Here is a 22,871-nt window from a genome sequence, read left to right on the forward strand (position 1 = left end):
TTCAGACGTCAGCTAACCTGCGACTGACAAAGTTAGTCTCTTGAGAAAAATGAGGGGGGGTGGGGTGGGTGCTCTAATGCTCTAGGAGCATAGATTCAGTTCGAGATAAGACTACCTAGGTATAATTCGCTTCGAGTACAGAGCGCTATAGGAGCATCTTGTGGCACTACAAAAGCCATACTCCATTAATTTATACACACAAAAGTCACCTATCTCGCGCTGAGTCGCCTGTTCTGACCACTGCATCATTTGTATTTCTCTTCATAATTTGCCAGATAATAGCCAGGGGGGATACACACGATCAGACCGACATGGCGCCACCTTCATACAGCTATGTCAAAGTTGAACTAAGAGAAGCAGGACGAATTGCCATCATCAAATATAACCGGCCCAAGTCGGGCAACTCTTTGCATCCCAAGCTCTTAGCGGACAGTTTATCTGCCCTGCGGTGGGCAGATAGTCAGCCCGAAGTTCAAGTCATCCTTCTGACGGGAGAAGGCAAGTTCTTCTGCACTGGTATGGAATTGGCGGACACGAAGGCTCCTATGACGTTCGCTCTTGGCTCAGACTTCCATCAGTTAACGAAGACGTTCATCTCTACCGAGAAGATCCTGATAGCCGCTGTCAATGGCCCAGCCGCAGGCTATGGCGTGAGCAGTCTCGCTCTCTTCGATCTCGTATATTGCGTCCCTGACGCATACTTCTTTACACCATTTGTCAAGTGGGGAATGACTACAGAGGGAGCATCGAGCTTTACGTTTCCGCGGCTTATGGGTCGCCAGAAAGCTTCAGCACTGTGTCTAGCTGGAGAAACCATCTCAGCCGAGGAGGCAGAGAAATTACATCTTGTCACAAAGATTTTGCCCAAAGAAAGGTTTCTTGACAAAGTCATTGAAATCGCACGCCGGGTCGCACAATCTCCTTCTGGAGCACTTCGAACTACAAAGATACTCTTGAAGCAACCCGTACTTCAACAGCTACTTGATGCAAACGATCGCGAGTGTCAGGTTACTCAGCAAGAAAGATTTGGTTCGGTGGAATACATGAAAGCAGTCCAGCAGTTCAAGATTGAGCAGGAAGAGAAACACAAACTCAAGAATAAATTGTAGATCAACGTTTCACTTATGTGGAGTAAAACATCATCAATGTTCATCTCAATGAGCCGCATTATGGATACACGTGCGTTTTATAAAGATTGCCTCGCTCACTCATGTATGGGATTTGTTATTCTCTTTTTGGAAATAAAGTAGATTGTTGTGCGAATGCCATGATGATGGAGTATTTGTGCTTCGAAGATGTCTTGGATTATAGTTCTAGCAATCTCAGACGGTGTATCGGAAGAAAGAAGCATTATCACCTTTATCTGCCTCCGCTTCTTGTTCAAAAAGAGTGTACTCGTGAGGAGGCTTATGTTTGGAATCTCTTATGCTGTTTTCTCTCCGCAAATACCACGTCATGAATGAAGCCAGCAACACAGTCAAACAGCACAATGCGAGGAGAATGCCATGGCCAGTACGGTAATGAGGAGCATCGCGGGCCTGGAAGATGAATCCCGAGACTGCGCCGCCCATGTTGCCCTGATACATATCAGTAAAGTATTAACATTCAACAAGGAATTAACGTACCGTTCCGATCTGCATAGCAATGGCTACACCTCGCTTTACAGATCCGCCAACGTTGTTACTGTTCCAAGAGGTAATCTGTGGCACGTTTGGATAGATTCCGAGCAATACTAGGAAACAGGCGAAGTATTTGACGCCATTTGTGTCGACAGTAAGGAGAATGATGAATCCGACGATGCTGTCACTAAGTTAGCTTCGCTACGATGTGGAGTACAGGATGATCAAGATCACATTTCCTGTAGGAGACTTACGCCAGTGCAGCAAGTCCGATGACGAATAGGCCACGTATTCTAAGTCTGTCGGCAGCAAAGCCAATGCCAACAGTGCCAAAACAAGCAAGGAAATAAAGCGGTACTGTAAGCAACTGAGCAGTCTCATTTGTGTATCCCATTCCCCGAATTATGGTTGGCAGAAAGATCGAGATGGAATAGAGTGGTAAGAAGTTTGTGAAGGTGATTAGACAGTGCACAAGAACTCTCCAGTCACTGAAAGCATCCTTGATGAATTGAGTGCGGAATTCGTTCGATAAAGCCGTGCTGTCGTCTTTCAGGCGTCGTATGACTTCAGTCTTTTCCTTCTCGGTCAGGAACTTGGCGGTGTCGGGGTAATCGTTTAGATACTTGTAGGAGATTCCAGCTAATCTTAGTCAGCGGACTTGTCAAACTTGGAGATATCGATGAAGAAAATCGTTCTAACCAACTATGACGGTCAGGATACCTTCAAGGATGAAGATCCATGCCCAACCATTGAGCCCAGCAATCCCATCCATTTCCATGATGCCACGCGCAAGCAGGCCTCCAAAGGCACCTGCAGCAGTTGCGGCGGAGAAGAAGATCGCAATTCTGGAACCGCATTCATGGCGACGGTACCATAAGGTGATGCTATGGTCTATTAACAAAAACCGAAACAGCGAGACATTTTTTGTCCTCACTAATAAGCAACACCAGGAAACAAGCCACCTTCAGCAAGACCAAGTGCCATACGTGCAGCCAACAGACCTCCAAAGTTGTGCACTAGGCCCATGAGGGTCATGACTATGCCCCAAGCAACCATGATCGAGGGAATCCAGATCGACGGCCGGAACCTTTTCATGGCGAGATTGGACGGTACCTCGGATATAATGTAGAAAGGGAAGAAGACTGAAACTGCAGTCTATCGTTTCGCATATGTATGAGTTAATTTCTTGAACTGTAAGACCACGGGAGGATAGTAGAGTTGACTCACAGCATAATCCCAGCCAGTCATCCCTAAATCTTGCTCAAGACCAGCTAGTCTAGCATTCCCAATGTTGGACCGATCGAGAAACGAAAGTAGATACATCGTAGAGACTAGAGGAAGGATGGCGATGTCCAACTTCCGGAGGAGGCGCCTCGTCTCCATCGTCGTGAAAGCGACAGTCTGGTCCGGCGGTTCTGCAACGTCAATTTTCTCTATCCGTGTCATATCGATAGAACGTGGTTTGATATCTGTATTCTCCATTTTCGATAACTCTGAGCTTCGTGGCGAGTAACTTGGAAGAGCAGGATGAAAGAAGGCTTCAACGTATGGTACAGTTCCACCAACAGGGCACAGCAAGTCGTTTAACAACAGATTTTTATAGATACCCGATCTCCCTGTGGAAGCTACTGAGCCAAGCCATCAATGAGGAGTAGAGGAAGGTTACTAAGGGCTATGCCAAGGCCGTGCCCCGGGTGCCAAGTGTTGAAACCCGAGGGTGGCGCTCAAAACGTGGGCACGCTGCTGTGGTCACTGAGCAGGGCAAGACCCTCATTACTGCTCGTATGACCATGGCTGGAGTTTGACTTCAACGCGAAGTTGCACACGCCGTGAGCCCGAGGCGGGAGAAAGTTCCAAGGTTGTACCTTTCCTCGGGTCGGCTAGAAGAAGCAATATGGGGGTTTCCTTCTAGCATTGAGCCAAGCTTCGGACGCGTGGGTAAAGCTCTAGTACTCCAAACTCTAGGGTTGTCGAGCCCGTCCAGCTGGATTAGTGCTTAGTCTTAAAGATCTACCGTGTTCACGTGCGTGCCACGCAGTCAATCACCTTAACGCCTGATCATAACGAAACAATGCTGTAAAGCAGCACAGAATAGCCATTATCGTCGATTTCATCAGGAGAATCTTATCAAACTCTGTCCAATCACGCTCTTCCATGGTGTCATCTTTTTTAGGCATGTAACTACTACAGGCATCTAGCGAGGTCATGTCGAGAACATACTGGATGCTGTATGATCAACAAAACATCGACACCATTACGTCACAGAATATCAGACACTAGAGAGGTCCATGGTATTCCAAAGATGAGGAGCACTCTCCGTGTGCCGAAATAAACTGCTATTTCACTCACGCTCATTGCTCTAGATACTCGAACGCGGCCGGCCTATTGTTACCGAGGTCCGTCTTTGTTGATCTCTCTCCGACGACGGCAGGTCCGCAAATTTTCGTGCGCGCAGGTACTGCAGATAGTACTTACACATTTATACCAAGAGCAAAGTGGATTGGAGAATGAGAAAACATCGCTTGCTGTATTTGAGCTTGTTCTCGCTGCGTATATCTGCTATCATGGCTTTATCTTCAGCAGCTAGCAACTGCACAACACGATCCATCCCAACTCCCGAGATTTTTGGTGCCAGCATCATCGGACTTGAAGCTCACTTAGCCTTGGACTATGTCCCTGATGGTGTCACTTCACATTGGCCAAATCACGGCCCACTTCCCACCGATATCAAGGTCGACTTTTGTAATGTTACAGTTACTCATACGCACCCCGGAAAAAATGATACGCTGCGCACTCAGATATGGCTTCCTTTGAATCCTGACTGGAATGGTCGTTTCACAATGGCTGGTGGCGGTGGTTGGTCTGCGGGATTCAGTTCATCATTCGCTAACATGTACGGGTTAGTTTTTCCCATGTACGAATCGCATATGAGACTCTTACTAACTTCGTACACCCACCTTCAGTCAAGTGACTGGAGGCTACGCAAGTGCGACCATCGATGGGGGAGTAGAACATGAGAATGGATTATCTGTAGCAGAGTGGGCTCTCACTAGCCCTGGCAACGTCGATTATAACGCACTCCAGGACTTCGCATTTAACGGACTTATCGACGGTGCATTGATTGCAAAAAGCATCATTAAAGCTTTCTACCATTCTCCCCCGTCGTACTCATATTGGGACGGCTGCTCTCAAGGCGGTAGACAGGGTTATCTTTTCGCACAAAGATTTCCAGACGTCTTTGATGGAATCGCAGCAGCAGCACCCGCTATTAATTGGAGTCCATTCTTCTTTGCTGGAACATATCCTCACCAAGTCTTCTACGAACTCAACACAACCAGCTTTCCCCACCCCTGCGAGTTTGAAGCTCTTACAAAAGCTGCTATAGCAACTTGCGATGGACTTGATGGGTTGATTGACGGGTTGATCTCGGATCCAGACAAGTGCTACGTCAATCCACGAACCCTGGTTGGATCCGCAGTCAATTGTAGTGCGACTGGTGGGCCTTCGACGATATCGGCCAACGCTGCCATAATCATGGAAGCAGTTTGGGAAGGGCCTCGTAGACAGAATGGGTCCTCTCTTTGGTACCCAGCAGGTTACGAGGCAAACGGTGGTACATTAGCAGCTGCTAGTACCGCAATCATCGGAAGCACCTGCAATAACGGCACGTGTACCCCCCAGAGACCCACACTGTTTACGGATTGGATCAAGTATTTTGTCGAGAAAAATCCAGACCACAATTTGAACAATATGACCCGCGCTGAGTGGGTTGATGATTTTGTTGCAGGAGAGCGGGAGTACAAATCTATCATTAATACCGATTTTCCGGATCTTAGCAGACTTCGAAGGTCGGGAGGGAAGCTCCTTACGTGGCATGGACTTGTAAGTACTGTTCGAACGTCTGGACTGTACAAACGACTGACATTTCTTGTAAAGGCAGATGCGGCAATACCGTATGGAGGAACGCGCGATTACTTCGATCGAGTATCTGTTCTCGATCCTGAGTTAAGAGATTACTACCGCTATTTTGAAGCACCAGGCGCTCGTCACTGCATAGACGGACAAGGCGGTTCTCCACACGAGACATTCCAAGCTTTAGTTGATTGGGTTGAAAAAGGTGTTGCACCCGAGACACTCACTGCCCGAAACGCGGAAAACAAAGAGCGTCTACTTTGTTTGTACCCAAAGAAAGCCGTGTTCAGAGGTAATTCCTCGGAGTATACTGCTCAAGACTTCGTGTGCGAATAGGCTATCAGCAATCGGATCTGCGACCCCTCGCGAGATCACGAGAGGTAGCCCTTGCGAGAAGCACTTTGAGCTTAATCTCCATAGTGCAGTAGCTTTCTAGACAGAACTCAAGAGTCCAGGGTTTCTTCCATTCGTATCCTACCAGAAACGGTGATCATGTTAACGCGATGGACGTTGACAGCTTGGCTGTGACTTAGCTGTAAAGGTTTGTTGACTCATCTTGGTACATGGCAACTGGATAGGGGAAAACAAGGTTGCATTCTGTTGACAACCCTTTCTCAGAAGTAGAGAATGGTAGAAAGGGTTGCGGGATGTCACTTCAACTCCTCCCAGGAGGCTGGTGAGGCTGATTCGCGTAGTGACGTCACGCGACTTACTAGCGCGAATGAGTCGAAATGACTATTGGACGTTCATAGTGAGTGAACTACCGTCAAGCTGAATATCACGTAAGCTGTGTGTATGTTATACCATACAAAGTCTTCTCACAGCACAGGGTTTTCTCCCAGTCCACGGATTTCTGTCAGCAATCGAGCCGAATTATGGGGTACCCACAGATACAGGGAACCTCAGCACTTCCTTACACAATTCTACCTACCATACCAACAGATGGACCGCTACCAGAAGCACTGACTTCACCAAAACCTCCTAGTTCAGGCTCTAAGTCTATATTTGCTTTTTGGAACTCTGGTATCCATAATCTACCTCCCAATCTCCTACGCAATGTCATCGCTTGGTACCGTCGCTTCTCACCACTAGGATGGACCATCTACGTACTTGACGTCGTGCCGGATTCCCCACTCAATGTAGCCAACTACATTGATACCGAGTCGCCTTTAGTGGTACCAGCAGCGTTCACGCGCGGCACCCTGAACGGACACTATGCTGCACAACACACCTCAGATCTCATCCGGTATCCACTCCTGCTGAAGTACGGTGGCGTATATCTCGATGTCGGTATCCTGCAATTTGGGGACCTGGACCAGCTATGGACTAAACACATTTTCAATCCGGACTCCCCATACGATTTCGCCGGTTTCACAATGGGTTCAGATTTGCAGATCGTAAATTTTGCGCTCATGTGTAGTGCGAATAACCCGCTCGTACAACGCGCACATCATATCCTACTTCAGGTCTGGAAAGGCAAGACAAACACGACTGATGCGCACACCCACCCAATGGTGTCACATGTCCCTCTTATGCGTGTGCCACAAGAGGTTATTGTAGAAGAAGAAGGCCAAGGAAAGATGGTCATAAACGACGAAGCGATGACGGACTACGCAGTTCAGATCCAGTGCATGCGATCGGCGCAAGGCTGGGTTGATGAAGGAGATGGCTGGGATGGACCAAAGTACGTCAGAGAAAAGTGCTGGCTGTTGAGCATGATGGACGGCGCTTTCGCACACGAGCAAATGACGGGCTGGAGCGGACAACGACAATTCGATCTTCTGAGCCTTCCATTGCCTAAGCCAGGTGAGGTTGAGACCGGCGATCAAGCATTTGCAAAGAGTATCGTAGAGAAACTGGTCGCCGATAGCTGGTGTCTCAAACTTGGACACGGGTTCTCGGCAAAGCTTTTTGGTGGTGATACGTTGGGCATGCTTTGGAGGAAGCACCCTGGCAGCGACTGTAAAGATGGAACGTACGCTGGTTGGTTACGGTGGGCAGAAGTGAGTTGTTGTCGCGACGAGGAAGTTTTGCCTATGGATGTTCCGGTGTATGAACCAACCATGCGAGCGAAACTGTTATCGTAGCCTACTGGGTAGCGATTGGAGAAAGGTGAGAGAGTTGTGAAAGGGAAGTCGAGCTCATAATGGATTACTTAGCGTAGTGCCTACAGTTTTAGTACAAAACTCCGTCATCGCATAACGGAAGCGAATCTACCAGCCTCCAGCATTCCTCTTTGACGCGTATCCTAACGCCATCCTCTACTTTCAGGTTTTCGAAAGCTCGGGTATCGAGTCGCAGGCATCTCGTGCACGGGTGCAGCTTCGTGCGTCATCATCTCCGACGGTTGTCGCGACACTTGTTGCACAGGTGAATGTGGCTGCCCGTCGATCTCGCTGACGGGAGGACGCTCCTTAGCGCGGCGATTCCGCCTGAATAACAGAAAGCCGATCGTACCAAGCAGAGCAAGTCCCGCAACACCTCCAACCACACCGCCTGCTATGGCACCTGTATTCGTGGACTTCTTAGGTGTTAGGGTAGGACTCGCCGGCGTCGTGTTAGTAGGCGTGCAGATCACCGTAGGGTCCGGCGACACGTCTTTCGCGTCGGCTGCGACAGCTGGAGCGAGTTGGAACTCGCTCTTCGCGTAGTCTACAAGAAGGTAATTAAAAGTTAAGAAGAGGCCCCCAAGAGTATTATCCACATCCCCCGGGTCGCTTGCTCGGGTATCCGATATCGAGGCTTCGAGCGTGCTGTCGTTGGTGATGGCATAACGACCGTACTGATCAGACCCACGTAGTGGCGCGAACAACTCCTTATTGGGTATGGTTGACTGGTAGCCGCCTGCCAATGTCACAACGAGGTCGCCCATGGGACGGTTCGACACATTATAATGCATCTTACCCGGATACGCAGTCTCATTTTGCCCAGTATATACGCCGAACGCCTGCGCAATCGCCGGAGGGAACACGAAACGTTGTGTCGACGGCTCAATACATGCGATCAGCTCATCGCTACCATCTGGTATGAGTGGCCGGTCCTGGTACGTCAGATTCGTGACTGTGACCTGTAAAGGACAAGCTCGTTCGAGACTCCATTCGCCAATTGGGAAAGTGGTGAAGTTCGACGCTGGATCGACCCGCGCGCGATCATATCCACCTACAACGAGCAGACCGTCATGTGGATCGATGCCTCTGCTGCCGCTCCAAAGACCGAAGACTTGTGATGGCGCGACACCACCTGCGACCGCCGCGCGAAGGAATGACGAGTTCGTGCCGAGTGGCAGACCGGACTGTATACCTGTATACTGAGTCAGCGTCACTTGTCCGCAAGTCAGATCGGACAAGGCGCATTCATGGAATTCTTACCTCCCCATACCTCACTATCCATCACTAACGGAAATCCATCAACATGACCATTTTCTTGAAACGCGACGTCATCGTTAAAGTAGACATAGCCACCTGTGTCGTCTTCATCGTCGATCTGGCTACCATTCCATTGACTCTTAATCGATACGGCATATGATGTTGACTTAGTCGAGTCGAAAGCACCGCCGAGACCTCCAATACAGCTATCATTGCTCGCAGAACCGCAGTTAACAACATTATTAATGCGCGTGTTGTTGAGCGTAGTCGACGGCCGGAAAGCGAAGATCTGGTGTGGAGTTCCAATACCAAGTTCGATACCGCGCGCGACACCAAGACCATCTTGCGTGACGCTCAGATTGGCCCAGGTAAGCGTAAGAGGCGGGATATCGCATTGCGCACCTACGAGACAAGGCTGTACGATGAAGAGAGCTGCAAGGCTGAACGTAAAGCTACTCAGTATGCGCCATGATGGAGCCATGGCGTTGATGTGGGCAAAAACATGCGCGTGCCCAATTGACTCGTCTTACAGGAGTATCGAGGTGAGTTCGTTGGGCAGAGAAGGAGAAGTAAGCAGACAAAGGGACTAGAAAGCGCGAGGTAAGCAGGCCGTGAGTTGTGCGTCGTGAGACGGCCCCCAAAGAGATGTCTTGGCAACATGCTGCCGTCATGCATGGTGATAGCAGTGGTTTCTGTGATTGGAGTTGTATGCTGGTGGCGCAACTCATTGAGCCTAGATGGCTGCATGGTCAGCCTGAAACTTCGTTTAATCAGGCTGGCTTACATGCCGATCCCTTACTTCATACCTGAGATTTGAAAATACACCGTATTCGTCCAATCTAATTTCCCCACTGTTGTGCATGTGCGCCGCTTCTGGATAAGCCAGAGGGAAGTGAAACCACTCAGCTTTGTTCTTTTACCACATGCACGATCCGCAAATAACTGATTCGGATCAAGACAAGCAGATTCAGGAACAGCATCTCTGATGTCGGTCAGCAGATTGGCATGCGATGCCAAATCAGCTCAAAACTGGGTGTCCGACCCTCTGTCCACGTTCGCCAACTATGCCTCGGTTATGCGATGTTGATCATGCTACCAGACGTTACTGTTTGTATCGATCGCTTACCTGCTTGTAGACCGGACTCCAGTCGGGCTGCTCGATAGTTTAGAGCCGAAAGACTCACCATATCTGACTGTGTCTGGGATGATGGTAGCTGTTGCTGGAAGAAAGATGGCGTGGCGGATATAATAATGGACGTTGTGGAGGTAAGTAGATATGCCCTGAATAGCTTTCTGTAGCCGGATCAAGGCTTTCCTCTCCTTTCCCCCTACGACACCGGCAGCTGGATATTAAAGACACCAGAAAGACAACATGTTACGCGTTCTTCACGCTTAGTTTGACGGCCCCATGCACAGGACAAACGTTTGTCGACGTTGCATGAGAAGGAGGGTCTCTTCTTCCAAAAGATGTGCGCAGATACGCTGGTGCTGTAGTCATGTTAGTGGGAACGGGCCGCCTCTCCTGCACCGCCACCGCCACAACCGATGAACCCCACCAAGACATGCCTACGCGTGTCCCGCCTCCAGCTTCCAGCCCAACCACTAGCTTCAACCTACACCAGACGCCTGCGCAACAAACCACGACGCCATTCACCCAATCGCCAAATAACCAGTATTCGCACGGAACAGAACAAGATGGCGCCCGCAATGTCATTAGTCGTACGTCCCTTCCACGTCCATCAAGGGACCCGTTGTCGCGCCAGGAACCTAATGCGGGGCAGAACAAGCTCAAGGTGCAGCTCAAGCTGTCGATATCGCGGCTACGTATGGTGCAGCAGAAGGATAGCGCAAAAGTAAAACAGCAAAGAAGAGAGATGGCGCAATTGATCGAGGTACGTTGTCATGTTATCTTGGTCCGATGCGCATTTCGTTGCGTGAGCGCAAGGCAACAGCGCATTTCCAGACATGATTGGATTCTGTTCCGTGTTACTTGTATTGACATTCTGACAGGTTGGCAAAGTACAATCGGCGCGCATACGCGTGGAGAACATAATCCGCACCGACATCACCACCGAGCTACACGAGATCCTCGAACTCTACTGTGAGCTTCTACTCGCGCGCTCACAGTTGCTTGAATCGCAAGTATCCTCTTCAAACACCACCTCATCCGCTTCCACGTCGACACTCCTCGACCCAGCCCTAGAAGAAGCCGTCCGCAGCATAATATACGCCGCACCACGAACCGAGATCAAGGAACTACACACCGTCAGGGCGCTGTTAGTAGACAAGTTCGGCAAGGATGTTGCAGTGGCCAGTATGGAAGGAGAAGGCGTGGCAGAAAGAGTCATGAAGAAGCTAAAGGTTGAGACACCCAAGGAGGAGTTGGTCGAGGCATACATGACGGAGATTGCAAGATTCTACGGGGTACCGTATGGCACAGCCAAGAGTGAGGATGAAGAAGACGACGACAACGACGATGAGCCATCAGGTGGTGTAGGCCAAAAGGCGGAGCTCCAAGAACCTCTACCAACCGACGATGCGGACCCCAGTACAAGCAAGAAGGCAGAGGAAAGGGAGGCGCTAGCAAAGGCCTCGACACCCAAGAAGCTGGGTCCACAAAGTCCGCTGCGCGTCGTACCGCCGAGTCCTAGTACCGATAATGTAGCGCCTAGGTTGAAGTTACCAGGAAGTGCGGCGGCCAAGGTAGCAAAGAGCGAGGCGAATACGAAGAAGCCGGCAAAGAAGGAGGATGGGCTAGGCAGAATCCCCGATGTGGACGAGCTTGCTAAGCGGTTTGCCGAGCTGAAGCGATGAAACAAATAGAGACGAGAATTTGGTTCTTATTGATCGAGCCTGGTTGAGTTACAATCCAGTGCTCTTCACACCTTGCTCCAGGACTGCCGCATCGGGATGCGCGCCTCCGGGTTCAGGCAGTCTGTACTGGAGGCAGATACTATGATACACCATCATGGCCATGCGCTTGGGGATGAGAAAAGCGCAAAGCATTAACTTATCAAGTCTTCATCTTTTACTCTTCACGACATTCATTTACAGAAGAATGTGCAATAGCATGGAAACCACATGTTTATGGAACCTCGATAATATGTTATATGTATGAATTACTGGTATCGTGCAAATGCGCTCACTATTGAAGTATTGTTGAGATCAACCTTCCGTAGGTTGGGTGCAAGAATGTTGTTACATGCCGAAACGCCGGTCAGGTATGTACCTGCCACTCACAAGGCCTGAATGCCTTTGAAAAATCCATTCGCCATGAGCTTCGGGTTCTCCTTGACCAGCTCCCTCATCCTCTCTACTTGTTGCTTCTTCGTTAGCCCCTTGCTCTGTACCTCTTCCTTCCACTTCTCCAATACTTCTTTCAGCATGCGACTTCCGTCCTCCACCTCCTCCTTACTCGCTTGCACGTAACCTTCCTCATGTTTGCCTGCAAAGTCTTCCAGTTCATCTGCCTTCCGCTTCGCCATGTTAATGACCTTTTGTGGGAAACGGACGAGTTCTGCGACGTGGATACCAAAAGACTGATCTGAGAAGCCAGGTTCGACTTTGTATAGGAGAGTGACTTCGCGTTTCTTCTGCACAGCGGTGGCGTCCATGTCGACATCTGCATCTGCATCACCATTGGCAGGAGCAGTGCCTTCTGAGATGTGGGCTACGACGTGTAAATTCTGCACCTGTGGATATGTGTCCACAAGCGCGGTCAACTCATGGAAATGTGTGGCGAACAACGCGAAAGCACCAATTTCCTTCACGATGTATTCGGAAATCGCCCAGGCAAGACCAAAACCATCATACGTACTTGTTCCGCGACCAAGCTCGTCGATGATGATGAGGGACTCTTTTGTGGCAGACTTGAGAATGTTTGCTGTTTCCAACATCTCGGCCATGAAGGTTGACACGCCCTTGATCTGGCTGTCGCTTGCACCGACACGAGCAAGTATACAGTCAAAGATGGTCAGCTCAGCTTCTGAACATGGGACGAAACAGCCAATCTGTGCCATGAGGGCGATGACGCCAATCTGGCGGATATATGTAGATTTTCCACCCATGTTGGGACCAGTGATGATTAGGAATTCGCTGGAGTCGCGTACGAGTGAAACATCATTTGTAATGAAGGATATGTCGTCTTGCTGCTCCATGCAAGGGTGACGTGCCTCTGTCAAGACGGTGTTGCCAGTGCCGCGCGCATGCATTGTGGGTCTAACATAGGAGGTCGGTGCGTGAACAGAGACGTGGGCGAAGGAGACGATGACATCGAGGTGTGCGAGCACGGCGGCGAGTTTCTCGACGACGGGAACGTAGGATGATGCTACTGAGACGACCTCGTTGACAAGACCGGATTGAGTGCGGTTGTAGTTCTCGGAGAGCTGGTCGAACTCTCGTCGCTTTTCTTGTAGTGTGTTAGTGGTGAAGTACACACCGTTCTTCTGTGTCGAGATCTCCTGGTATTGCTTCTTTTGTCTGATACAGCCGGCTTCGTTACGAGTAAGTCGGAAGCACCAGCCATTGACCTTGTGGTTTTCCAGGAAAAGCTTCTTATCAGTGTCTTGATTGAGGTCATCGCCCACACGCATATGCTCTGACTCCATGTCGCGCTTGAGCTTATCCAGACGCTTCCGGATAGTCTTTAACGATTCATCGAACTCAGGCTTGATGATAAACTCGTGGTTGTCGAGCGCTTCGAGATCCACTGTCGTCTCCACCATGTCTTGTAGTCCCGCGAATGCCGTCATGTATTGGCGAAGCTTGTCTGTGTACTCCGCATCGAGCGGTTCCTTGTACTGCTCGTCCATCACCGCCTCAAGGGAGCTGAGAAAGCCGGGTAACCGGATGACGACTTGATATGCTCGCACAACGTCTTCCAAATTTGCGGCCTTGCGTTGAAACTTCTTTGCAAGTCGGTACAGATCTGGTATTGAACGTAAGTGTTCTTCTTGCATCGTCTGTCTCAGCTCAGTGTCATTGACGAAGGCCTCAACCAGCTGCTGCCGTCGCTCAATGTCCTTGACGTTCATCAGAGGCTGCTTCAACCATTGTGCTAGTAGTCGGCTACCAGTAGGTGTCTTGCAGTGATTAAGCAGCCCGTACAGGCTCATATTCTTTGCGCCGTCTCGTGGTCCAGGCATGAGGTTGAGTGCCTTCAGCGCCGCAGCGTCGAGCTTCATGTATTGTGAGAGGTCGTGTTGGTAGAGCTGGTATTGTCCGAAGTTGGAAGAGTCTGACATGAGTCCCAGGTACCGGATCAAGCATGCAGCCGAGCCCATGGCCAGCTTCAGATCTGTCAATGGCAACGAGCCGGCTGCCCGTTCGTCCTTCAGTAGCCGCGGGAGATCCTGTTCAATGTCCTTTGTGCCAAAGTCCGTCGCCGACCGCTCTGCTACCGCACAACCGCAGTTGTCGGCGATGGTCCGAAGTTTGCCCAGCTCCACATCCTTCTTGGATGTATCGACCTGTATCAGGCACTCTTTCACGCCCAGCTGAATCAGAAGCGATTCGAAGTTGGAGTAGAGGTCGTTGTCGAGGAACTCTGTGACGCCAAGCTCTCGTACACTTGCGTCTGCGAAGCACACGCCCACATTGCGCGCTTCTGATGCTTTTGCTGACACTTTGACTGCTAATATTATTGGTGCATTCTCCATCTGACCACCCAGTTCGTCTTCTAGGTCCTGCAGATTACCGGGTGAGGCCTGCTTGACCACCTTCCAGTCCATCCGCTTGCCTGTAGATTGCCATATCTCGATACGCTTGCTAAGTCTGAAGAGTGCGTCGCGGAGGAAGTTGCGGAAAACGGTGATGGTCATGGTGACCGACTCGAGGCCCGGTTCCCGTCCCAGCTTACGGATGACGGCTGTGGTTTTGTAAACCTGGATGCATGTTAGTATTTTGACGCTTCCTCAATTGAGCTGTGTGTCCTTACTGTGTTTGCGATGAACTTGGCATCTTCGCCATGGGCGCTGTAGTAGTCACCCCGGTCGAAGATGCGCACCGTCTCGTCATCTTTGTCAGGCAAGTTGCGGAAGAACTTGCAGAAGCCTGACTCGTCCTCCTCCTTGATTTCTGGTCGGGATGCCATGTCGATATGCTGTGAGGACCGACGTGAGGTTGTGATGTGGAGGGAAAGAGTGAAAGCTGAGATGATTGGGCGCGCTTTCCGTTAATTGATGGAGGCGCGTCTCAGAACGCGTAAAGCTCGCGCTAGTTCCTATCGATAACGCCATGGCCCTTGCTGATCCCATCATCCTCTCTCCGCACATCATTATCAAGACTCTATACAACTTACATGCGATTGTCTTGGTTCGTCTCGATGCTTGTTACTTCTTATGCCAACAGCATACGCATCCACTTTCAACATGCTGAAAGACTTCTCAGATCCGTACATTAACACTCTTAGGAATGTTTTGAAGTCGGACGATTCAATGTCCAAGAGAAACGACCCTTGATAGGGTCTGACTAGATGCAATCTCAGGATGACGGAAACCACTGCAGGACCTCAAATTATATAACGACGAAACATGTCGGCATTGGCATACCTCGACCTTGGCAAGACTTTTGGTTCACAGGAAAAGGCGGAAGTCTATGACGGAGCCTTGGGCTTTGGGTCCATCGTAGTCAAGGTCTTGTCGCCATAAATTCGCGCACCTAATGGGATACAGTCATTTGCAACTGGGATGCGATTCGCGAACCATCTGCTACGACTGGAGAAGTCGGTGGGATTGAGCTTCGTACCACGTGTGACACTCCTCTGTGAACTGCTGCTTACGTTGTACCTAGTACCCTTGGTCCGCTAGAAAGAGCGTAGCGTGATTGTACGGCCTTTCTGTGATAGACGTGTGAAACGACAGTCGAGAGGAGGTCGATGATTACTTCACCTTGCTGCACACGCCAATGAAGTGTCGTGTACCCGTACAGCCACGCCGGTTCTGTACATACAGAGTATGCGCAGTCCCTTAGCCATGCCTCAAAATCGAAAACAACACCACAGTTTCTTATCGCGACGATGAGAAAAAGTTCCAATTATGGAATGCGGTACCGCACGCTTGCGACTCGGCCCAAGCCCTTGGCAGTTCAACCAGCGTCAATGAGGCCGAAAAGTTCCTCGCCAAGCTGCCTGGGCGCAACGAAGCGCGAGAAAGAGCCGCAACACATTGTTGCTTAGACGGGGGTATGCCCGATAGTTTCCTTCTTGGGCGCGACGAAATTGAAAGACAGAACATCCGTAGGTAATTCGGTTTTCGGACATGTGCTGGGGATCGCGCGGGTACATGTCGGAAAGTTGAAGCAGGACAGTCTTGTGGTACTTACTGTATTTAATTCGATGGAGACTTCCATTTGATCGTCGGTGTTGAAAGTTTGATCTCTTTGCTTCGGTCCTGCTGCGCAGCTTCGTCGTGCGTCTCCTTACGAATCATCACAGCCACGACAACAAATATGGCCCACAGATCAACATCACCAAGACATGTACTGCCTCATACCCTCTTGCCAATGCATCTGCAATCGACCCCTTCCTCTGGGACAGCAACCCCTATTAATGCTGTCCCGACGACTCTTTCATCGATACCAACTCAACAACAAGCTTACAGCATGCACCAGTCACCGAATAATGCATACACCCCACAGGAGTCCTTCGAGCTCGTCTCGCGCATGGGTGTCAAGAAGGCGTACATGCGCATCGACAAGAGCTTCCTCAGTGCCTGCTCGGCTGGCATGATATTGTCCTTCGCATGCGCAACGCTCATTTCAACCAACACAGCACCGTGGTATCAGGAGAATGCACCAGGTCTCCTCAAGACAATTGCGGCGCTCGTGTTCCCATACGGCTTGGTCATTGTGCAGATGACAGGAAGCGACCTGTGTACAGGCAGCTTCATGTACACGACTGTTGCAGCACTGCACAGACGACTCAGCATATGGCGGATGTTGAGACACTGGGTTGTGACCTTCTTTGGAAACCTTGCCGGAAGTCTATTTGTGTGTTGTGTCGTCGTTGGGTGTAAGTCTCCGACAGTGACCGTTATTTGAAAGATGGGAGGCTGACTTGGTATAGATGGTGGACTGTTCGATGGAAAGTTATATCGAGAAGAGTCGTTGCACTTTGCGTACAAGAAACAAGTTGAACCAGAGTGGTACCAAATCTTCCTGAGAGGCATCGGCGCGAATTGGTTGGTGTGTCTAGCATGCTTCCTTGGGTGTTCGGGTCGGGACTACGTGTCCAAGGTGGTGGGCATATGGTGGCCGACATTTGCATTCGTGTCATTAGGCTTCGGTAAGCACCGCACCTTTGTTCCTACGCTCAGAGATAAGCTGACTGTATGTACTAGATCACGTTGTAGCCAACATGTTCCTGATACCCAATGCCATCTTCCATGGCTCACCCGACATCACCATCAGCATGTACATTGGGAAAGGCATCGCCCCTGCGCTGCTTGGGAATATTGTGGGTGGCGGCTTGTTTGTCGGAGTTCTCTACTGGTATCTACACCTCCAGGGTCAAGACGACATCCTCATTGACGGTCATCGCTATGAATCGCTGAGGAGATCATCAAAAGACTTGGGGAGATGGGTGAGGCTCAAGGATAGGAAAGAGGTATCTGAGAGTCAAGAGCAGGTTTGTCGGGAGCAAGTCTAGAAAAAGCTGTGATATGGTTGCAGGAAGTCTGTCAAACCTGAGGACTCGATTTGGGTTCCGCACAGCCAAGCGATTTGACGTCAACGCTGGTACGTGCGCGCATTCATCGGCTTTGACTGCAAGAACACCAACATTTCACTTCGTCTTCATGCGCAAAAGTGTTAGTTCCGAATATGTTACCATTAGAACCATCAACGGAAACTTGTTCTTCTATGTTTCTGGTCGCATCTGTGCCTGTGGACCCTGAACTTGCGAATTTTCTCTAATCCGCGTCACTGCGCTTAGGGGCATGATTCACGACAACGCCATTTAAGTTACGGCGGACATTGCCACGTCTAGCTCAGGTCTGGCATGGGGAGTGGAGGCTGGGCTCGCGACTCTCGTGCGTGTCTTCCTGCCCGCGATACGCAAGCCCGACATTTGTCTCTGCCCATTAGAGAACGCATGTTTAAACGCGTAAAAGTATGTCTGGCGTTCTACAAGCGCGTCCCAGCTTCTCATGTTTTCCTGACTGTACGTCAGATGGTATCTGATGTGCACCGCGATCTTGGCACATCCGCTCAACAACCAGCAACTTCCATATCGCAAATGCCGCATGGAAGTCTGAGAACCCCGTCCGTCACCACGTAACTGCCCATCCAGTGATGACGAGGTCCTGGTGCTGAGTGTCATCCGTGATTGGTGAGCGATGCTAGCTTCAGTCTTCATCTGAGCACAGGCCAAGCATTCGCAACGATGCATACGCGGCGCCACAACGCTAATCCAACAACATCGAGGCATCAATCTAGAGATGCCCTGCCATTATGGGACCTGGAAAGGCATCGTCCTAGTCGACTAGCTTTTTCGGTATCAGATACTCCGCAATGCACGGAAAACCTAGCCAAGCTGTTGTAGCACTCGTCAGCACGTTGATAAGCCTTTAGCCGGAAAGCGTGAATGCGCCATGAAGCTTGTCCTACAGTTACAATGCAAATTTGACGATGTTGCTTAAGATCGTAGACGGTGCTCAGATCTTGAGCCTTTCCTACCACATTGCCAATCATTCGCTCGTCTCTTACATTCGCTTATTGCCATACTCTCTTTTTCTCATCCCTCTGTTCTTCAATCTTGGTTCTGAACACCTTGTATCGCTCAAAACATAGGAAAACACCTTACCATGACCATGAAGATCGATCTTTGGCTTCTTGCCGCTATCTTTTTCGGTGCTGCTGAAGCTGCCGTCTCTTCGAACTACACTGAAGCTAGACTTAGTTCTGGTACCAGTACGTGCCCCTCCAACCATTCTCAATATCTACTGATGATGTGCTACAGTCAAGCTCGGTAGCTGGCAGAGCGCCTACGATAAGGCTTCCGCATTCGTTGATACCCTTAGCTCCTCCGACAAGCTCTCCATAATTACCGGAGGTAGTGCTGGCAATTTCTCCGGTCTTGAGATCCTCGATTCGTCCGCCAACCCCATCAATTACTACTATGTTACCGCTTGGCCAGCAGGTATTGCAATGGCCATGACCTGGGACAAAGCCATACTCGAGGGCCAAGGTCAAGCGTTGGGGGCAGAGTTCAAAGGAAAGGGAGTCAATGTCGGTTATGCTCCCACTGTACAGCCTCTTGGACGTTCGCCCTGGGATGGACGAGGCGGTGAGAGTTATGGTCCTGACTCCTATTTCTCCGGCATCATGGGCGGCGCATTAGCCAAAGGAATGTTGGCTAGTGGTGTTATCCCTGGCGCGAAGCACTACGTACTGAATGAGCAGGAGACCAATCGTCAAGGCTCGAACAGTATGGGTGGTGGAATGGCTGGAGGCTTTGGTGGCCCCGGAGGCAACTCCACAGATGGTAACGCTGGTGGCGCACCTCCCAGCATGCGACGTCGCCAGGACCTCACGGACAATTCCACGGCAGCTTCCTCCGAAGCCTATAGTGTTGTAGTCGACGACAAAGCTCTCCACGAGACCTACCTCGCACCGTTTTACGATACAGTCAAGAACGGTGTGGGTGCTGTCATGTGCGCAATGAACCGTATCAACGGCACTTACGGATGCGAGAACCAGGACACACTTTCAAGGCTTCTCAAAACTGAGATGGGCTTCCCTGGCTTTGTCAACCCAGATGCAGGCGCTCAGAAAACAGGTGTTGACTCCGCAAATGCCGGGCTTGACTACGGTTCTTCGTCATACTGGAGCAATGCCACTCTCATTGCTGGCATAGCCAATGGGACCTTCACCGAAGATCGCCTAAACGATATGGTCATTCGTAACCTCATTGGTTATTTCCGCCAAGAGCAAAATATGAACTACCCGACACATGCAGGTTATACAGATCATGTTGACGTGCGTGGCAAACATGGCGAATTGGCACGCAAGTACGCAGCAGAGTCATTGGTGCTTTTGAAGAACACCGATGGTGCTCTTCCACTTACCAAAGCTCAGCGTGTTATATCCATCTTTGGCAGCCATGCCGCTCCACGCAACGTCGGACCAAACACTGCTCTCACCGTCCAGTCTGGTGTGGCCGATATCATGGAAGGCCATATGACTCAGAACGGCGGTAGTGCAATGTCATCAAACGCGTTTTTGGTGACTCCATTCCAGGCCTTCAACGAACGAGCCGAATCAGATGGGTTCATGCTCAAGTGGTGGTTGAACAACACAGTCGTCGAGAGCTCAGGTGGAGGTATGATAATCAGCGATGGCGCTGGGACGGAGATTCAGGAAACCACTCTTGGTATGGCAGACGGCTCTGATGCGTGTATCGTCTTCATCAACGCTTGGGCTGGCGAAGGAGGTGACAGGAGTGAGCTTGCAAATGCGGAGCAAGATCATCTAGTCAACTATGTGGCGGACAACTGCAACAACACTATCGTGGTTGTCAATACTGTCGGTCCGCGCCTACTTTCACAGTGGAACGACCATGAGAATGTTACGGCGATCCTATACGGTGGCCCACTCGGTCAATCTTCCGGTCATGCGATCAACGAAGTATTGTTTGGCGACGTCAACCCTTCCGGCAAGCTTGTCCACACGCTCGCCAAGAACGAGTCTGATTACGATTCCAACTTCCAGATCAGCGAAGCATCCGAGATTGACTTTACCGAAGGCAACTTCATCGACTACAAGTACTTTGATCAGCAGAATAAGACAGTTGGTTACGAATTCGGGTTTGGATTGAGCTACACCAATTTCGAGTACGCATCTAACATCACCGTCACTTCGGACACCGAGAAGTTATCCGAGACCTACGCATCTGGTGCACTCGCTGTTGGTGGCCGTGAAGATCTTTGGGATCTCGTTGCCACTGTAAGCACTACCGTTACCAACACGGGCCATGTCGCCGGCGCGGAAGTCGCACAGCTGTACGTCGAGTTCCCTGCTGCAGCTGATGAGCCAGTCAAACAATTGCGCGGCTTCCAGAAGGTCACGATCAAGCCTGGTCAGACCGAGAAAGTGCAGTTTCAGCTTCGCAGAAGGGACCTGAGTGTATGGGATGTCGTTGCGCAAGAGTGGGCGGTTGTGAAGGGGGAGTACAAGATGCATGTTGGAGCTAGCAGCCGCGATCTGAAAGCTGCTGCAACGATGCAGGTGTGAGGAAACAATTAATTGTAAGCTTGACTGATTCAGTCGCCTTTCTTCCTAGTATGTATAGCAAAATATACCCGATCGTACATTCAAGAGTTCTGAAGCCTTGATATCCGGAGCAAGACCTCCAATCGAGACAATATCATCGAAATTTGCCTGCTCTTTCGACCTGGGCTTGAAGCTACCTGTGTACCTGTATTGTCGCTGTTGTAGATTATGTTGCTGCCACCGCCACCAAATCCTGTCAATTTGCCCATGATGGAGAAAGAATATTGGGTCTACCAATGCATCAGTGGAGCTGTTCTCCATTTTCAGGAATGTGAGCAAAACGGTCAAGAAGAATTGGAAGCACCTACCATTAGGCGATGTGAACAGGTGAAAATCTCCCATAATGAACTTCGGTATCGCTATATGCGCACCATCTTCAAATTTTAGGAGAAACTTGTAGTAGTCGTCTTCTTCCATAAGAGCCTCAATTGCGCTCGGCCGAAGGTGCTGCGATAGGCTCGCAACGGGCTCATGTCTAAAGGACCCGAAGTCGCGAGTCAGACAATGAGGCGCGTATGTAGCACCAGCGAGTGAAACATTGACGTTAGCGAATGGACCATCTTCGATGCAATGCGAACGTGGAAACAAGGCGCTGGGTTCTGAGCTCTCGTGGCCATTGCCGGAGAAACCATGTTCGAGATCCCAAACTGGCGCGGCAGAGAGGTTCTGCCAGTCCAGCGTCCAGTCCCAGTACCTGGATTAGGTTGGTAAAGATACGCAGTTGAAACATCTGTACTTACGGGAGCTCTCCATTATAACCACATTCCGTCACCAACGCCTGATGATATGTGTGAATGAGATAACGGTGCCAAGTGAGAAACGGTGCCGCAAAATGTACTAATGATACACGTAAGTCATAGAGTGAGTACGACTCAACATCTCGTACCTACTATCGTCGTTAGACTGGAAGTGTACATATGGAAAGTCATCCCAGAGGGTATGGTTCATTCCGATCCGCGAAGGCTTCGTTCGTAGACAGAGGACAGCATCTGTATAAGTGTCTTTCTCAAATTCGCTCAGACTGCGCCATTCGCGTCGTATAGATGGCGCTTGACAGATCTCTGTTGCGGACTCAGAATTCGTCTTCAGCGCGTTTGATATCGTTCTTTGCAACAACCGGCTACCTAAGAAGCCAATGAGTACGCTAACCACGCAGAGACTGATGCATAGCCCAAGGTACTTTCTTGTCCATCTCTTGTCCTTCTTGCAAGCTTTCGTACTTGCCTCCGTATCACCATTTTTGTGATCCAAATCATTGTCGTGTTTCAATGATTCAATGTAGGCAGATAAAAGGGTTTCGTGTTCCATCTCGACAGCCGTGCCGCAGAAAATGGAGGGGTGAGGGACCCCTGGGTTAAATAACGCGGCACGGCAGGTAGAAGTAGAGCTGCACTAAGAAAACAGATTTGTGGACCATATGTACACCAAGAAACGAACACATGGATCGTATGTATGTCCGACACTGCACTGCACACTGTGCATTGCTCAGGCCACCACGTAGGCATTTTTTAGCATACTTAGACGAGGTGAACGAATGCTCTGAAATTCTCGGGATACTGGAATTCCCATCATTTTCTTTTTTGCCAATTACAGTCGGGGGAAGATGATATGTGAAGTCTGATCAGCTCTCTTGTAGATTACATCAATCAGACCGTACAGTTGCGCTTGCAGCAATGACAGCTATTGCGGCAGCCAAAGCAGACAGCCA

At 50.1% G+C, this 22,871-nt stretch overlaps 8 protein-coding genes across 8 annotated transcripts; 4 read left to right on the plus strand and 4 right to left on the minus strand.

Moving 5' to 3' along the window:
- Positions 1-311: 311 nt before the first annotated feature.
- On the plus strand, positions 312-1,109 carry GT037_001842 (uncharacterized protein; the record flags this gene model as incomplete). The annotated part of the gene is made up of 1 exon (XM_038926889.1): positions 312-1,109. One exon carries the CDS (start codon positions 312-314, stop codon positions 1,107-1,109), a length of 798 nt encoding a protein of 265 aa, XP_038790181.1.
- Positions 1,110-1,322: 213 nt separating this feature from the next.
- On the minus strand, positions 1,323-3,065 carry GT037_001843 (mfs general substrate transporter; the record flags this gene model as incomplete). The annotated part of the gene is made up of 6 exons (XM_038926890.1): positions 1,323-1,577; positions 1,626-1,800; positions 1,874-2,258; positions 2,319-2,503; positions 2,554-2,774; positions 2,847-3,065. 6 exons carry the CDS (start codon positions 3,063-3,065, stop codon positions 1,323-1,325), a joined length of 1,440 nt encoding a protein of 479 aa, XP_038790182.1.
- Positions 3,066-4,117: 1,052 nt separating this feature from the next.
- Positions 4,118-7,618, plus strand: GT037_001844 (uncharacterized protein; the record flags this gene model as incomplete). Its single annotated transcript, XM_038926891.1, has 5 exons — positions 4,118-4,518; positions 4,583-5,501; positions 5,556-5,823; positions 6,150-6,207; positions 6,319-7,618. Coding segments are annotated over 5 exons (2,946 nt in total), but the record flags the coding sequence as incomplete, so codon positions are not given.
- Positions 7,619-7,779: 161 nt separating this feature from the next.
- On the minus strand, positions 7,780-9,377 carry GT037_001845 (uncharacterized protein; the record flags this gene model as incomplete). Its single annotated transcript, XM_038926892.1, has 2 exons — positions 7,780-8,831; positions 8,900-9,377. 2 exons carry the CDS (start codon positions 9,375-9,377, stop codon positions 7,780-7,782), a joined length of 1,530 nt encoding a protein of 509 aa, XP_038790184.1.
- A 1,214-nt stretch (positions 9,378-10,591) lies between these two features.
- GT037_001846 (duf-domain-containing protein) lies at positions 10,592-11,710 on the plus strand (the record flags this gene model as incomplete). Its single annotated transcript, XM_038926893.1, has 3 exons — positions 10,592-10,615; positions 10,678-10,788; positions 10,907-11,710. The coding sequence occupies 3 exons, from the start codon at positions 10,592-10,594 to the stop codon at positions 11,708-11,710; spliced, it is 939 nt and encodes a 312-aa protein (XP_038790185.1).
- Positions 11,711-12,132: 422 nt separating this feature from the next.
- On the minus strand, positions 12,133-14,987 carry GT037_001847 (dna mismatch repair protein msh2; the record flags this gene model as incomplete). Its single annotated transcript, XM_038926894.1, has 2 exons — positions 12,133-14,778; positions 14,832-14,987. The coding sequence occupies 2 exons, from the start codon at positions 14,985-14,987 to the stop codon at positions 12,133-12,135; spliced, it is 2,802 nt and encodes a 933-aa protein (XP_038790186.1).
- A 1,355-nt stretch (positions 14,988-16,342) lies between these two features.
- GT037_001848 (beta-glucosidase d) lies at positions 16,343-21,124 on the plus strand (the record flags this gene model as incomplete). Its single annotated transcript, XM_038926895.1, has 6 exons — positions 16,343-16,904; positions 16,959-17,177; positions 17,233-17,508; positions 17,564-17,629; positions 18,683-18,802; positions 18,852-21,124. The coding sequence occupies 6 exons, from the start codon at positions 16,343-16,345 to the stop codon at positions 21,122-21,124; spliced, it is 3,516 nt and encodes a 1,171-aa protein (XP_038790187.1).
- Positions 21,125-21,169: 45 nt separating this feature from the next.
- GT037_001849 (uncharacterized protein) lies at positions 21,170-22,471 on the minus strand (the record flags this gene model as incomplete). The annotated part of the gene is made up of 3 exons (XM_038926896.1): positions 21,170-21,857; positions 21,904-22,000; positions 22,054-22,471. The coding sequence occupies 3 exons, from the start codon at positions 22,469-22,471 to the stop codon at positions 21,170-21,172; spliced, it is 1,203 nt and encodes a 400-aa protein (XP_038790188.1).
- Between the last annotated feature and the right edge of the window lie 400 nt (positions 22,472-22,871).

Source organism: Alternaria burnsii (assembly GCF_013036055.1).
Source record: "Alternaria burnsii strain CBS107.38 chromosome Unknown 750, whole genome shotgun sequence".
Taxonomy (NCBI): domain Eukaryota; kingdom Fungi; phylum Ascomycota; class Dothideomycetes; order Pleosporales; family Pleosporaceae; genus Alternaria; species Alternaria burnsii.